We start from the raw sequence: 16,122 nt of genomic DNA, 5'->3' as shown, positions 1-16,122 counted from the left end.
CACCGGACCTCAGGCAGATCCGTTCAATCGGGCCAATGCCGCAGAAATGGATGCCTTTAGCTCGAGCCCTCTCTCGCGCTCGACAAACGTCTTCCCAAAACGCCAAGACAGCCAACAGTACATCTCTGCTTGCCGGAAGCACTGCTCTAGTTCTGTGACAAGGTCTCTCAAGGAACGGGGCTGCTGCCGGTGTTGCTGAGGTGCCTCTCTCCTATCGCATACCACTCCAGTGTCCACCTGCTTCATTAACTCTGCACACCGAACGTCGAACCGCAAAAGCACTGGCTTCCCCGCAGCGTGATCCATGGCGTAGGCGAGAATCAGCTGCAGCGAAGCTGCACTAGTGTCGCTCAGCGGCAGGTAGCAAAACAGAATGCGATCCGTCAACGAGAGGTCACGCACCGGTTCGAGGAGTTCAGCCAATCGCAGCAGAGAGCGATGGATGTCACAGGGGAAAAAGTGCTGCGACACTGAGCAGGACGAGGCAAACCTCGACATGAGCTCAAAAAACGATCGGCCATTGGGATCCGAAGCTCCCTTGCCCTCCTTGCGCGCCTTGGCAGTCTCCAGTTCGATAAAGAGCTGAAGGATATCGCTTGTGGGTAACAACCCCGCCTTTGTAATCGGGGCCAACTGGGCAGACATCGCGGTGTCAAACGCCTTCATGTCACGCTCGTGCAGCACGGTGCAGTGACCCACAGCGTGCTGCCGAGCAAGGCCAAAGCGACCGGAACGCCCCGCGATTTGCTGAACTGTCTCGGCCGGCAGCTCCACCATGTTGTTTCCATCAAACTTGCGCATTGTAGTGAACACTATGCGCTCGATGTTCATGTTGAGACCGTAGGCAATGGCGTCTGTCGAGACGAGAACGTGCTTTGTGGGCATGGCTCTTTTCGGCGACGGCACGCAAGGCTGAGTCCTCTGTTGCGATATCGCACTGAAACTGGCATCATTATTTTTTGTATCGACACCACAGGCAGCGGAAGCGGCGATGAACTTCGTGGCCCCGCGATTGAAGCGGGAAGCCTCAGCCTCTCGCACCTGAAATGGCATGGCGCCGTAGATGGCAGAGCTCGCGACACCAGGAAGTCGGTTCAGCTTGTCCCGCAAATCGAGCACGTTCTTCTTGGAGAAGCACACAAAACAATCACCGTTCTCCACTGTTTCCGGTCGCAACCTGGAGCAAAGGCTCGGCGAAACAGCCAGTGGCACGAGACGCTTGTGCTCTACCAGTGACAAGTACTTGCGCTCGTGGGTGGCATAAAGCAGGTTTTGAATGAGCGGCAATGCGCGTGCCTCTCCGCAGAGGTGAACCTCGCGCGCGGGCAAGCCGAGGAGCGCACGCGTCCAAGCCCACCCGCGGTCGCGATCTGCTATCATTTGAATCTCGTCCACGACCCCAACATCCACTGGCACGTCTACCGGTGTCATCTCCACGGTGCATGAAACATGCTCTGCGGCACCGCCAAAGACGCGCTCATCGCCAATGAGAAGGTCGCACGGGACACGCTCTTTCACACGGTGCCACACCTGCGCCGCCAGCGCCTTGAGAGGAGCACAGTAGACACCACTGCGTGCACGCATCAGCGCCTCTAGCGCCGTGTGTGTCTTTCCACTGTTAGTGGGACCGTAGTGGAAAATAAAGCGGCGGCGTGTGAGACGCGCTTGGGGGTACCAGTCCCATGGTGTGTGCATGGCGACTTTGGTTGGAGCCTTCCGCACTGTGTGCCACTGCGCGAAGCGGAGAAACAGCAGGTTCATCTGGCTTGACAGGTGAGAGGAGGCGTTTTGGAAGGAAACAGCCCACGCCTCATCGCACCACACACCAGGATCTTTTTCGAACTCTTGAAGCAATCGGAGGGCGTTCTCGTGAGATGGCTCGTGTATCGCCTGACGGAGAGCCTCACGGGCTGTACTGCTGCGATAGATGGCATCGCAGACATGGTGCAGTTGTTGCTGCCGCGCAGAATTTGACGGCGATGGCTGAGTCGCGCTAACAAAACGAGGACTCGCCGACAACGCCAGTGATTGTGCGACAGTAACAACGGCAGCTGGCCGACGCCATAGCATTGCGCAACAGCCACCACAACACGTCAGTAGAAGTACCGACGCGATGAGCTAGTCTTTGGCAGAGCGTCGGCCAGCTGCCAAAAATGTCTGCGACGGATCGCTTCCTGTCAGTTGGCTGCCCACTAGTCTCAACGCCCAGGTAAAAAAAAAATACATATGTATATACCCCAAGAATACACGGAAGGGTACAAATACGAATAAAAAGTAGGGAATCAGTAGAGGGTGATCCAGTGAAGAGAGAGAGACCAACGGCTCCATGTACTACTAACGAAAATGCAACCCCCCCCCACCCACTCCCTCGCGCCAGCACACAGCTGCCTGCACACCCCCCCCCTCCCCCCACACACGCACAAGGAGGGGGGGAAGACGAGCCCCTGGTGGCAGATCAGTGCGCGCGGGGGAGGGGGAAAAAAGGAAATAAGGTAACCGATTCCCTCATGCGTGAGTAATCCTCAGCACGGGGATATCCAGCAGAGAGAGAGGGAGGGGGAAGGGGGGGGGGGCACGGGGGAAGAAAGAGGGGAGGGGGAGAGAACAATGCAGCGAAAGCGAAGATGATGAGGCGGCGTCATCTCCCCAAACCGGAGTCCTCTTTGAGGAAGCGCGACCCTGGTGGCCTTTTCCTCCCCCCCCCCACCCACCCCCACACACACACGCGCTCCTTGACTTCCTCAATGCACATCGAGCAATCGGAACACGTCTCTGGAGCGGTGCTCTTCCTGGCAGGCGCTCAAGCACACGCACATGTACACGGGACCATCACTACTATCCTTCTTGATTCTTTTTCTCAAACGTTCTCACGCGGCTCCGCACTGTGTTATGTGAATGCCGTAACAGACACGCATGAGAATCCAAAGAAAACACATTTTTACAGCATGGTTGCGGACTGGATAGCGCAACAGAGGAGAGGAGGGGAAGACGAGCGAATCGCTGCCAACCTCACCTGCACCATGACACTTTAGGACGCCCTAAAGTGAGAGAGTAACCAACAACGCCAGAAAAACGAGGGGGTGGTAGCTGTCGTCTCAAGCGAGCTCCTTGCTGGTCCTCAGGCCCCTTCCAGATTTTCCGCACTCCTGAGCATCAGTGCACCCGCGCGCCCACATGCAAACACGCACGCGACCTACCGCACTGTTTCCTCCTCATTCCCGCAGTCCTCCGTGCAGTCTGTCACGCGAGGACGAGTCGAGCTCTCAACGTGCGCGTCCTCCTCACCGAAAAGAAAGTCCTTTTCGTGCTCCTGCAAGAGCTCCACGCTGCGGCGCAGGTCGATAAAGAGAAGGTATACTTTCTTAATGTCGTCCACGGAGACCGTTGACGACTTGCGCTTCTGCGCCACCATATTGGCTGTGGTAATGAGCTGCAGCACGTAGCGCAGTGAAGTCTTCTGACCCAACATTGTCAGAAGAGCGAACGCGTCGTCCGTCAGCTCTACATCTTCTTCTTCGCAGCGGATGTTAATGATCTTCCCGAGCTCCTCCTGCGAATACGGATTGGTTGTGATGATCATCATGCGATCCAGGAGATCTATCGGAATGCCGTGTGGTGCCCTGTATTGCGTGCCGCGGATCCGAGAAATGCCGCGATTTGACGCGACGATCACCACCGGCGCCAGCGGGCTTTCAAGGGCGCGGTTCAACCACGAGAAGCATTCAATGTCGAGCATGTGGACCTCGTCAATGAAGAGCACCCCGGGAACGATTTCGCCCTTTCCCTCTTCCCGCCACTCAGCGACACGCTGATCGATCTGCTCACGAACCTCGGGCTTGATCTCTCCGGTGTCACCAGCGAAGAGAGCAAGGAAGCCCTGCTGACGAGAATTGATCACATCCACCTCGTGCAGTGTGACGGTGTGCACCACCTCCTTACGCTTCGACAGCTCGCCCTCCGGCGTCTGCACAAAGCGCGTGTTTGCGGACATGGCATCGAAGTCCTTGCTGTGCACAAAACTGCGACCCAGTTTGTGGATGCGGCCAGTGGCCTTGTCGATCGTGATGACGTCACCCACCTGCACCTTTTCTTTCTGCAAGCTCTCGATCATCTTCTGTCCGAGGTCGAAGGTAGACTCCATGTCAGAAGTCTTCAGGACCAATTGGCCGGTGCGCTGATGAGCCTCGGCGGGATTCGTAGACGGCCGATCAATGGTTACCTCTACCACCTCACCCTCGATCATCTCTGTCTCTTCCTTTATATGCACGCCAATGCTGCGACGAAAAGCCTGCGTCAGCGCCTCAGTTTTGGACATCTCGAGAGAAAAGATCTCGCTTCCAGCGATCATGGTGAAGGGTGTCTCGGGGCCGAGAGACTGGGCCATGGCCATCGCAATCGCCGTTTTCCCAGAACCCGGCCCTCCGGCGAGCATCACACACCGGCCGGCGATTTTGCCCTTTTTTACCATCTGTACCACCACGCCAGCCGCGCGCCGGGCCTCGATTTGACCAACCATGCCCTGACTCGAGACACGCGCGTCGAGGGTGTCATCGAGCCCGAGGCCTCGAATGTGGGAGTGCGCGCCGACACGCTCCACGCGGGTGAGGTCGCGCGCCTCTGCAGTGCGAATAGGACCCTCTGTCATTGAGAACTGAAAAAAAACAATACAGCACTACTGACAGGACAAAACAAAGTGATGGAGCCTCTTGGATGCACGTGACGTCTGAAGAGCTTTGGGGGTTGTATTAGAAAAATCTTGTCCACAGAATACGCCAGGCAAGTGAACACCGAGGAGGGGGTTCGTGACGTACGCGTGCGCTTTGGCGTGAGTAGATATGGACAGAAGATGCGCGGCGTCGTGATCTAGGGAGAGAGAGGAGGCGGAGAAGGGGATAACAAAAAATCTGACAAAGTATGCCTCGCGTACAGATCCACCCAGAGATGTACGAAGATAAGACCCCCAGGGGCACCTGATCGTTACCAGGGAGGAGGGAATAAACCGAACGGAAAGAGATCACCAGGGTCCCCTCGGTGTCTAAGTTAAACCACGCAAAGCTCGTAAAATAAGTCAAATGCTGTCAACAGGCGCGCTAGTCGTGTGCCGTAGCAGCTTGTTCCTGACCTTTGTGAAATAGTGGGTGTTGGGCCGGTGGGATGGCAGTAAAGCGTGGGGGTAGCTAAAAAAGGCTAAACGGTATACGGCGGGAACATGAACACGGGGAAAAAAGAGACAAGCTGACCAGTGCAAAGATGGAGAAATCAAAAAGCAGAAAAAAAACATCGGGCATTGTTCAGCGCGGCGAACGAGCACAGCAGTCTTTTGTCCGCTAGGAAGAGATGCCCTACTTCAAAGGAAACGATCAACCCTGAACAGAGAAACCGTCTCCATAGGCTCGCCTCTCCATGACACTAAAAGGCCCCACGTGGCGATAGCAGACCTCCAAACGCCCTTACAGCCCCATGAATTGCACGATAAGAGCAAAGCATGTGCACAGGCACATCGGCGTTTTTTTTTTTTTTGGGGGGGGCTCCCTGCCTTGGAACCTCCCCTTCACTCCGTCCACCTTAATCCTTTATTTTCTCATGTCAATAAATATATATGCAAACGAGCCAACAACTCACTCGCCTCCGCTGCGCCAAACACATAACCCAGATTGTTTGCCACAAGCTGTCTCCGCTGTCGATGCGGGTCAGGCGTCTAGCCGGCTACGTGCTGTGCGTGACGGGCGACACAGAAACTGGGGTGATAGTGCACGTCCTCATCCAGGCGGGGTGCGACAAGCGTCGTTCCAGAGGGCATGAAGCGTTGCGCCTGTCGCGCGGATTGGCCCCACAGGGGGGGAGGGGGGGCGAAGAGAGGGGTGATATGCGGCCACTGCCGCATCCAGACTCCTATCGAGGGCCTGTCAATGTGCCGCACCAGCTAGCGCCGCGCGGCGCCCCCCTCCCCCCTCCTCAGCCCAGTGCAACTGCACAGGGTACAACACAACGCACGCATAATCCAGGACTGGGCCCAGCATCGCCGTAGCGCCGACACAGCAGAGGCACCAGAGCTGGAGGCGTGCCTTCGTTGAATCACCCACGTCCTTCGTAGTGAGCTGGACAGACCGCCATCACAGCCGCAAGCCCCTGTGACACAGGGCCAGCGCTAATCTGCCCCCATCGACACCGAGCGCCCGGACCCCGGACCCGAGGACGGGCTCCAGACCCCCAGCTTTCTTAGAGAACAGCTGCTAGGCTCTTCTCATGCCATGGCGGGGTGAGCGCCTTCTTCAGCAACTGTATTGTTTATCAAGTGAGGAAATACGGCGCACAGAGAAAGATCAAAGGTTTATCTCCAGCACGACTGCACTAGGGCACACACGCACACACGGAGCGTAGGCACTCGGAAAGGAGGAAGGGGAAAAAAAGGAGAATGCGGAGTCTTACTCACCGGCATAGGGCCACTGTCCACCCTCCACCACCCCTCCCTTCCTTTTCAGAAGTAGAAGAGTACTCCAACACTCAGCCGGATTCTCCATGAAAGCAGGGAACCACGACTCGCCACAGCGCAGCAGCGTTCATTGTCGTGTATCGATAACAAATGTAAGAATGCTATTTGAAGAAGAGCAGTTGTGAATTCAACCGACTCCACTCAAATGAAGGGAAGAAATGTAACAGAGGTGTAGAGAAAAGGGGGGGGCGGGTCGTTCTCCCCGACGAACGCATGCCCATGTCTCCGCTGTGGCCGCTGAGTTATAACTTAGACGGATACTGGACTAAAAACGCCTTTGCCTTCTCGACAAAGAGCTCTCGGGCCCTTTTCTGACCAACTGGCTCGTACTTCTTCCACGCAGCCCACTTGCCGTACTCCAAAATTTTCGCGCGACTTGGCTGCTTACGCGTACACTTGCCATGTTGCGCCACACACCATAGGCCGTACATTTCAATCTTCTGCGATACCGACATCTTCGACCGCAGGGGAAACACCAACCTCGAGTATCTCTCACATTCTTCAGTGGACATTTTTTTTGGCTCTTTTTTCGCTGCTCTCGAGGTGGAAAAGTGCGTGTGTGCAAGTGCACCTGCGCGATATCACTCCCAGGGGGTAGCGAGGGAGAGGCAGAGATGTGTGAGAAGGGCGGTGCAGAAAAATAGAGGTGAAAGGTTTGCCAAAATACAAAAAAAGAAACTTTTGAAGTGTCAAGGGACAGCGGGAAGGAGGGGGGAGGGGGGTTGCTGTGAGTGTTGACAGCGTACGTACCCATCGCATGTGGCCAGGAGACCGACGTGGTATCGCCGGTGTAGCAGCAGCGGCACCGCAAGGAGACGGAAACAAAAGCAAAGGGAATAGAAGATGAGTAGGTAGACCATAAATTCTTCTACCAATGGGGAAAGGGGGAGGGGCCAGCAGTGGAGAAGCGAGGCGCGGTTTAGGGAAGTTGACAAGGCACACTCGTTGAAACACTGGAAAATTACAATCTCGATGCACCGACTACACCCACGCTCGAGGAGAGTGGTGGACTACCCTCTTTGTTTCGCGGATGTGCGAACCTGAACGGTAGCTCTGATAAGACTAGGTCGGTTAGGACGGCAGGGCCCTGTTACCCCCTTTAATACTGTGTATCGACTGAGCTATACGTAACCATTGGACGTCCAAGAACGCCGGTGCGCCGAACTCGGCAGTCAACAACGTGCCAGAGCAAACCAAACAAACAAATGGTTCGCGGGAGCCTTGGCTGGGTTGCGCCAACTACATCATCCACATGGTTATGTTCTTGTGAACGTGTGAGAATGTGTGTGTGTTTGTCTGTTCCCGTTCGGCAGTATTTGGGCTTTTCCACGAGGGGTGTGAGCGTGTATCTGTGTATTCAAAGTGAATGGAAGTGGCAACAGGGGGCCACACAAGAACGGAGACGTATATGCCAGCGCCCGTGCCGAGGGCACGCCAGCGAGAGGGAAAAGGCAGAGAGCGACGCTCAAAAATGATGCTCACACACACGCGAGACAGCCCGCAGAGGCTCTGAAGCATGCATTCCATGCGTCTGAGCCTCATACGCCTCGGATAAAGTACTTACCAGACTGCGTCAGGTACTTGAGCCCCTTGTACGGCTTGCCATTCTCGTTCATCACCTGCACCGAATCCACACGAAGACTGCTCATGATTCGGTTCGGCAGCTGGAAGGACACAGTGGCCAGGGTGGCATTTCCAATTCTGGCCTCACGAGTTTCCCCATGCGCTGGCTTCAACGATGCCGCAGTGTCACCCTTTCGCTCACTGCGGCTGCCACTACCCCCCGGTTCGAACAAAAACTCGCCGCCGAGGGACGGTGTTGCTGACTGCATCAAGTTGCCCACGCTCCACGTGAGCGTCCAGTTGGAGCGGTCGAAAACGGTCGTCCCGCTCGAACAGTTCGTTACCGTGAGCGATGACGTATTCGACGGCAACAGAAGACGCACTGACAGCCGCTGAACCTCTTTGTCCTTTTCCATGATGGAGGAGAAGCCTGTGCCGCCACCGCGGATGCCTGCCATGCAGTTGAAACGACCACCCGTCGCATTGAATGTCACCTGCGGCGTCACATAAAAAGGGGGTAACGGCATCTGCAGGGATGTCTTGCAGGTGTACCTCATCAACGTGAACTTGCCGTCAGGAGGAATAAAGCACAACGTCCGATCGTGCTCGTAGCGGTCCAAGCGGACGCAACGATGAAAAGCGACGTCGTCAACAACGGTGTCGACGTCGCGCAGACGTAGTATCACCTCCGGCATGCCGCTAAGCCGGCAGTTCACTTCAATACTACCCTGCACGGCTGCTCTGATGCAGCGGCCCTCGCTGTCCAGGACGTAGTCCAGCGACTCTACCACGTCGAAGAGTATTTCGTTCACGCTGTGACGCGCCTCAGGATCCCGCCATGGCACACCACCGAGTAAGCTGTTCAGCTGCCGGCTGCCAACCCCAATGGCAGTGCGACCGCCGACTGGCATCACTTTGTTCACGAGCGATGTGTCTAGAATCGTGCGTACGCGATTCTCGAGCGTCGGTCGTGGCACTAGCTCCTCCAACGCGTAGAGCTCCGTTGTGAGGGGGTAGCCATAATCGAATATCTCCTGTAGCAGCTGATAAACAACAGAGAAGTTTTCTCGAACAGTGTTCTCTGTAACCTCGCTCAGGTACGCTGTGAGGACGCGGACTACGAGACAGAGCTGTTCTAGCACTACCAGTGCTGTATCATCCGAGGGGTATGTGCCGACAAGGAACACGTCGTTGCGGTGGATGTGCGAGAACACAGTGCCGCCGTAGGCGACAATGGCCGCTGGCTCCTCGCTGAGTCCCTTACACGGTGCCATGAAGGTGGACCAGAACCCCTCCAACGTTGAGCGTGGAATTCTCTCGCCAAACTGCAGCTCCACCATCACCTCGCCGTGCTCATTTAGCAGAAAAATGCACGACAGCATCACGCTTCGCGGGGTGAGAATACGTCGAACGTCACCACACCGCACGAAACAAGAAAGCTGTGACGTATTTGCTTCACCCCCTTTTTCTCCTCTTCCGGGCGAGGGGGGGAGGGAGGGGGAAAGACAACGGAGAGAGTGAAAAACTACACGCGCTTTCTACGAGAGGAAATGAGGATACACACACGAACAAAGCTCCAATACAAAAGTGAAGACCGAAGGAGGGGGTCGACACAGCCACACATCAATGTGTGAGCACCGAGGGATGTGTGCAAGTCCTCTGGAAAAATGAAGAGGGAGTAGCAGCAGCCGGCGGCTTAGTAGTCTGTGACACCCGTCGCTCACACATACACAGACGTCCTATCGGTAGCTGTCCGACGAGCTTCCTTACAATCCAGGTCACAACGATCAAGAATTCAACACCATGTAGAAGCGGGTATGCAGAAAGGTGGAGACCAGGAGTCCCCAGCAGTTCAACATTTGTCCAAGTCGACAAGGCAGGGGGGAGAGGGGACAGGAAGGATGAGAGGCTGTAGGGACGGGGTATACGTAGTCGGTTGTGTACCGACCCGGAATTGTGGCGTGGGAAGAGGGAAGGTGCGTATTTGCCTGGCAGATCCCCTCAATGATCGACATCGCCTCAATACCCGCTTTTTTTGTTGAAAGTTTCCGCTTGCCGTGGAAGCGCAGAGTCTATTCATGTCGCAGAAATAAAATGCGCGCGCCAGCGGGGGAGGGGAGGGCCAAACACCCATCACAAACCCCCACCCGGCAGAAACTCTAGCGTGGGCAGTGCAAAAACAAAAAAAAACACCCAAGACGATAGCGTAGTGAAAAGAGCCAACACACTGGGTGATACATCTCTCGTTCACCGCCTCTCTCTAGGCAACACGTCACCTGTGGAGTGTCTGTTCGAGTCGAAGTGCACGACTTCGAGGCCCACAAACACATACACATCTCTGGCCACAAGAAAGTGCGGCAGCGCAAAGAAGTGTATCGTATGCTTTTTTGTTGTTGTTTCCGTTTGTTTCAAGACAGGCTTAGCAAAAAAAAAAGAAAAAAGACAACCCCAGAGTGAACAAGGAACCGTAATGTTGATCACACAAGAGAATGGAGAGGTAGTTTGGCATGTGGAAAGCCGGGCCAACACTACGACAGTAGGAAGGGTACGAGGGGAAAAACGCACGCGCACACACATACACACACAACAGCAACACTAACAGAGACGTCGACACTGTGTTGACATCAAAGAACAAAAAAAAGCTCAGAGCCACCCAGACCCATACACACACAATACTATATGTAAATACATATAGGGGCAAAAGTGAGACCAAAAAAAAAAGTGGCAAAGTCAAACATTACTATGCACACGGAGTAACAGCGACCAAAGAAAAAAAAGAAAAACACGACACTAGAGGGGAAAAGGGGGGCAAGATGCAAAATGAAGCGTTTGAAAAGGAAGCCTGCCGCTTCCGCTCATCGCATTACTGGGGACAGACCCTTCTCCGTGCGTGTGTGTTTTTTGTTTTTTTTTTCAACTTGCAAGATGACTCCTTTGTGTGTTATCGGCTCTTACATAAAATTGAACCTCATCTCATTCATTTACTCACACTGTCATTGCTGGTGTCGCCCATGAACAGCAAGACTGCCCTTGATAAAAATGTCAAGCGATAGGATCTGCGCATGTGCTCTTGTGTGTTTGCGTAGGCCTGCTTCCATCTCACACCTCCTGATGGAAAAAAGGGGGAGAGAAAAAAGGTGCAATGAGGAGAGAAGGACCACGTGAACTCTATTCCGTACATGTCACTCCTTCTCCCAATCCCCTTTCCGCCTCTTTTCTCGGTGATAGACTTTATTTGGTTTCGCTTCCTCCCCTTACTTTCTCGTTTTTTTTTTTTGGGGGGGGAGTCGAGGGACTCTCTCTTTTTTGCTTCTGCTGCTTTCCTCTGTGCATAGGTTTGGTATTTTCCTTTTCCCTACAAAAAAACCTTTGTGTTTGTGTGCGCACCTTCCGTTTGCTTGTCCGTCATTGCCGTTAAAAAACCCCTTCGTTGATAGACAACTCGAACAAGCGAAAAAAAAGACAAAAAAGGAATGACAGAAGAAAAGAGGGAACATCCCCCGTCTCTCTCACTCGGTTGTGGCTGCGGTATGAGTAGAGACATTGCCGCATTATATTCATGGTGTTGCGCTCGAGCACCCCTAAAATTGTCCTCTGTTTTTCTGTATCCTCTCATATGCACCCCTTCCCCTTCTCTTGGTGCGCCTCGCCGCACGCTTGCATCTTCTCGGACTTCACTTTTCCGTCGCTGTCCCCCACATGTTATCTTCATGGAATGAAAACAATATGCAAAGTGCGAATGTGCCAGTGAACAACGAGATAAAAAAGGGGGCGTGAAGGAGTGGCGAGGAGCGAGTGAGAAAAATAAATGAGAAAAAAAAAACAGACGGACGTGGCACCAAACAAAGAACACAATATAGGAGGATGGACACAAAAAAGGGGAAAAAGACGAAGGCGGGCACGAAGGGCACGGAGAGGTCCAAAGAGACAAAGGAAGAAATAAGGGGGCCTAATCACAGGACGGGTCCTGAAAATTATTCAGTGCGGTTGAGTCGTCGTAAGGTGAGCCCGTGAGGAGAACAGACGCTCAAAAAAAAGGGGGGACATTATCTACACGCGCGCCTCAACATCTTCCATTGATACCACCTCCGTCACCACGTATGTGTGCCGCATCAGCCTATACGCACCTCCTCTGTACAATCCCAGAAGGAAACAGAGATCAAAGAGAGAAGTTTAAAGGAAACCGATTTGCGCTGAGAAGCGGCGAAGTGTGAACGAGAAAGCAACCGTCAAACACACAAATGATCCATTTTATACTTATCGCCATATTTCGCGTACCTCCTTCACACACCTCTGCCACGTATACGCGTCGTTTGTTGGTACATTTGCTGCTGCTGCTGTGAAGAACATCAGCCGAAAATAGTGCGCGCGTGGGTGTATGTACCTCTCCCTCTTCTCTGTGTGTGTGTATTTTTGGGGGGGGGGTACATTCTCCTGTGTCTTTTCTTCTTTTCTTGTTTTCTACAACTATTTTCTTTGTTCTTTCTTGTTTGTGTCTTTTTTTTCCCCCCGGTGGGAGTGAAAATGGGGTTGTTCCCTTGTTTTCCTCCTCGTCAACTCCTGCACTTCCTTTTATATGCTTTCGCCTATTTCCTTGTTTTTTACTCATGGCCTTCGCTTTTAAAGAAGGTTGTGTTCTGCGGCGTTCGGTTTAAGGGAGACGGCCGACCCCCGCTGTCTCCTTTGAGTGAGTTCCCCCGCCCCAATTTCCCCTTCCCCGTTGCCACTACACACGCTACGTGACATACTTTCGTTTTTTTTTTGGGGGGGGGGAGGGAGGGGGGAAGGACGTATACATATCAATATATAAAATATATATTTTTTATACAAATACACACAGAGAAGACCCTGAAGATGACCGCTCACTGTACAGCTACAATATGACGAAAAAAAAAACAACGAAAAAGGAAGGGCAAGAGGTGGGGGCAAGTCAAGAGAGATACGTAGGGGGGGGGAGAGGAAAAAAGAGAGGTCAAAACTAGCTAGAGGCGAATGTGGGGGGGGGGGGGGGGATGGCGGCAGCCCAAAAGGAAGGAAAAAAAGAGGACAGATAAACTTTTTAGGCGCCAGAGAAAAAAGGAAAGAAAAGAGACAGAACCAACACGATGCTGCCTGCGCGGATGGAGTCGCAGAAAAACGGAAAAAGGCGGTCAGAGGCAGGGAAGTTCTTTGCTCTTTGTTAGTTTCATTCGTAGAAAAGTGGTAGACCTCTGGGGGGGATGAGAGTGAGTGTGTGCGTGTGTGTGCTTACTTTAATGTTCCTTCCGACAGATCGAGAGAATCCTTTTTTGTTTGTGTTCGGAGGGGTTCCCCCCCCCCAAAAAAAAAGGCCACTTTTTCATGGAGACATCCCCATTTGATCCCCTTCCTCCGTCGCTCTTTTCCTCCCACCTGTGTGTGCTTTCGGCGCTTTGTGGAGCCCCTTTATCGACATACACACACACACACACACAGACAGACAGACAGACCTCTCTGGGACATTCTCGCAAATCATAGTCACTGTGATCCCCCTCTCTTTCGTTTGGACCCAACTTTCGACTCCTCCGCACGAACAGTTTCTTGCTGGTTCATCGATGGAGAGAATGAAAACGATGAGGGGCATTGTACGCCGACAAAATAGAAGAACCCCCCCCCATCATGAAAACACTCCGTCTCGGAAATAGAGGTGAACGACCATCAAAAAAAAAAGAGGGGAGGGAGGGGGGAGGGGAGGGGAGGGGAGGAAAAAAAGGGATGTAGGCCACTTTTTGGAGGGGGGTTCCCTTGTCCTCTTTGGGGTTTTTTGCTTGTTTGCTTCAGTTACAATCGTCAGGGCACACAGGGGGAGGGGGGGGGGGTTCGGGGACTTTGAAAAGATACACGTAGGTAGTACAGCTTCCACTTTTTACCTCTTTTTTCTTTGTTTTTTGTTAATGTTTTTTCTGCCTCAACAGTTGTCCTACAAGAGAGAGGGAGAAAGAGAGGGGAACAACCGTAAGGGGAGGGGGGAAAAAAGAAAAAAAAAGCGGGGGAGCGACATATTCTTGTTTTTCTGCGAATGTGTATGTGTGTGTGTGTGTGTGAGGCAAGTGCGTCTGTGCGTGTTTTATACTGGGGGTGCGTATGAGATATTCGTCTGGCTTCACGTACAGGTTTGTGAGCAACCGGGAAACGCAGCGAACCGCACAGCGTCCTTGAGGAAATAAAGAAACGACACCATAGAGCCAGCTGTCATTCTTTACTGCCAGCCAAGAAAAAAGGGGAAAACGTCAAGATGCCGAAACAAAAAAAAAAAACAGAGAAACGCACAAATCCAAACAAAAGTCAAACGACGGAGCCTCAGCAAAAGACATCAAAATATATAAACAAGAAAATTATATATTCGTCGGGGGAGGCGGAAAGGATGGGGGAAACGCGCACAAAGATGCAGACACACTCTCTCTGGGCGCTGTCGAGGTCAGAAAGGTAGAAAATGTGGAAAAAAGAAAAAAAGGTGTGACGCTTTACCCCCCCCCTCATGCCCTCCGCCCTCCCCCCCCCGCTGCTGCGGCTGCTGCTCCGTCTTTTTGTCTTCTTTCGTTTTTGAATTCGCGCACGCCGTCTACAACCCCCCCCGCCTCGGCACCACCACATTTTCCCCTTTTCTTCATTTCACACCCCACATTTCATGCGCCTCGCAACGATCGATTCGCCGACACACGCCAAGGCGCTCATAGAAAATGCACACATGGTAGAGGGAGACGAGGTTCGAGCTCGGACTTGCTGAAGTCACTACACGGTGAACCGAAGCACCCGCGAGAAAATGAATCAACGCCAGCATACCGAAAACAAACCAAAGAAAAGTGGGTGAGGCACGGAGAGGAGAGAGTAGAGAGCTAGTCTGTGCGTGTGCAACAAAGCAACAGAGAAAATAAAACGCGCTAAACAAGTGCGATAATGCACCTCATCATCCACCTAAAGGTTAAAACTCGGGTTTGTGTCATCTTGTCTCGGCATAATTCTTTTCCTACCCCTCCATTAAGTCTTTAGCTGCGCAATCACACGCTTTAGATCTCAAACACACACGCACACACACATACACACACACACACACACACACTTACCAAAACGATGTTGCTGCAAGTGAAGGGATAAGGCGGAGGCAAGCGAAGACAGCTGTAACACTGGCACGAAGTCCCGTCCCCGCCACTCAGGAACGCACTGGAGAATCGCCAACTCCCCCGATTTCCGCTTCTTTCTCCTTTCTTCGTGGCTCTAGTTCTCGCGGTCATCGCGGCGATCGATGCCGGCTCCTCCGCGACCACCACGGCCTATACCACGGCCACCACGGATGCCACCGCGACCGCCACGGCCACCACGGCTGCCGCCACGGCTGCCACCGCGACCACCGCGGTGGCTCATGGTAGGATCGCGCTTCTCTTGATCCGAGACCTCGCTCTCCGGAATCGGCTCCTGGTAGCCAGGGTTGGACTTGTCCAACTGTTGACGGGAGAGTGTGATGAGAATTGTGGACACCTTGCGCTCCACCACCACGTTTTCGGGGTTCTGGTTTCGGTCGATCGGCTCGTACTCATCGCAGACCAGCTCAGATCCCAGCTCAGTAATCTGGTGGAGACCAGCAATGCGGCGCTTCACAATCTCGGCGATGTTAACGGCGTTGTAGATGGCGCCGCCCATACCGCTGATCTTCACCGTGTCATTGCGCGTCTTACCGTCCTCGCCGTTCAGCACGGCGATGGCGTACGAGATGTAGCTGTGCTGGCCGTGAGTGGCAGTCACACGCACCTCGTTCTCAGCACCCTCAGAGCGCTCGCGACCCTGGTGGGTGTCACGGACGCGGCGGTACTCATCACGGGACGGACGCGGCGGCATTGTTGCTCAGTGAAGTTGTCTTCTTGGTGGTGATGGATAAGGAAGGGATCGGGCAGAGAAAGGCGGGGGGCGAGGGGCTGTGCGTGATGCGAGTAACGAAATAGGCGCGGAAAAAAAAAGACCAAAAGGAAGACTAAGTCTCTTTTTTGATATGATAAATGAATTGTGGGAGAATATACGTTTATGGGTGGCGTGTTTTTTTTTTGGAGGAGGAG

The 16,122-nt window shown here is 53.5% G+C and overlaps 4 protein-coding genes across 4 annotated transcripts; all 4 read right to left on the bottom strand.

Moving 5' to 3' along the window:
• Nucleotides 1–9: 9 nt before the first annotated feature.
• On the bottom strand, nucleotides 10–2,070 carry JKF63_01831 (uncharacterized protein; the record flags this gene model as incomplete). Its single annotated transcript, XM_067897876.1, has 1 exon — nucleotides 10–2,070. The coding sequence occupies one exon, from the start codon at nucleotides 2,068–2,070 to the stop codon at nucleotides 10–12; it is 2,061 nt and encodes a 686-aa protein (XP_067754033.1).
• Nucleotides 2,071–6,735: 4,665 nt separating this feature from the next.
• Nucleotides 6,736–7,005, bottom strand: JKF63_01830 (uncharacterized protein; the record flags this gene model as incomplete). The annotated part of the gene is made up of 1 exon (XM_067897875.1): nucleotides 6,736–7,005. One exon carries the CDS (start codon nucleotides 7,003–7,005, stop codon nucleotides 6,736–6,738), a length of 270 nt encoding a protein of 89 aa, XP_067754032.1.
• Nucleotides 7,006–8,031: 1,026 nt separating this feature from the next.
• Nucleotides 8,032–9,438, bottom strand: JKF63_01829 (uncharacterized protein; the record flags this gene model as incomplete). Its single annotated transcript, XM_067897874.1, has 1 exon — nucleotides 8,032–9,438. The coding sequence occupies one exon, from the start codon at nucleotides 9,436–9,438 to the stop codon at nucleotides 8,032–8,034; it is 1,407 nt and encodes a 468-aa protein (XP_067754031.1).
• A 5,851-nt stretch (nucleotides 9,439–15,289) lies between these two features.
• Nucleotides 15,290–15,907, bottom strand: JKF63_01828 (uncharacterized protein; the record flags this gene model as incomplete). The annotated part of the gene is made up of 1 exon (XM_067897873.1): nucleotides 15,290–15,907. The coding sequence occupies one exon, from the start codon at nucleotides 15,905–15,907 to the stop codon at nucleotides 15,290–15,292; it is 618 nt and encodes a 205-aa protein (XP_067754030.1).
• Nucleotides 15,908–16,122: the final 215 nt, after the last annotated feature.

Source organism: Porcisia hertigi, chromosome 34 (genome assembly GCF_017918235.1).
Source record: "Porcisia hertigi strain C119 chromosome 34, whole genome shotgun sequence".
In the NCBI taxonomy this organism is placed as follows: Eukaryota; Euglenozoa; class Kinetoplastea; order Trypanosomatida; family Trypanosomatidae; genus Porcisia; species Porcisia hertigi.
Note: the sequence above shows the minus strand (reverse complement) of the source record. Positions and strands in the feature narration are given on the sequence as shown.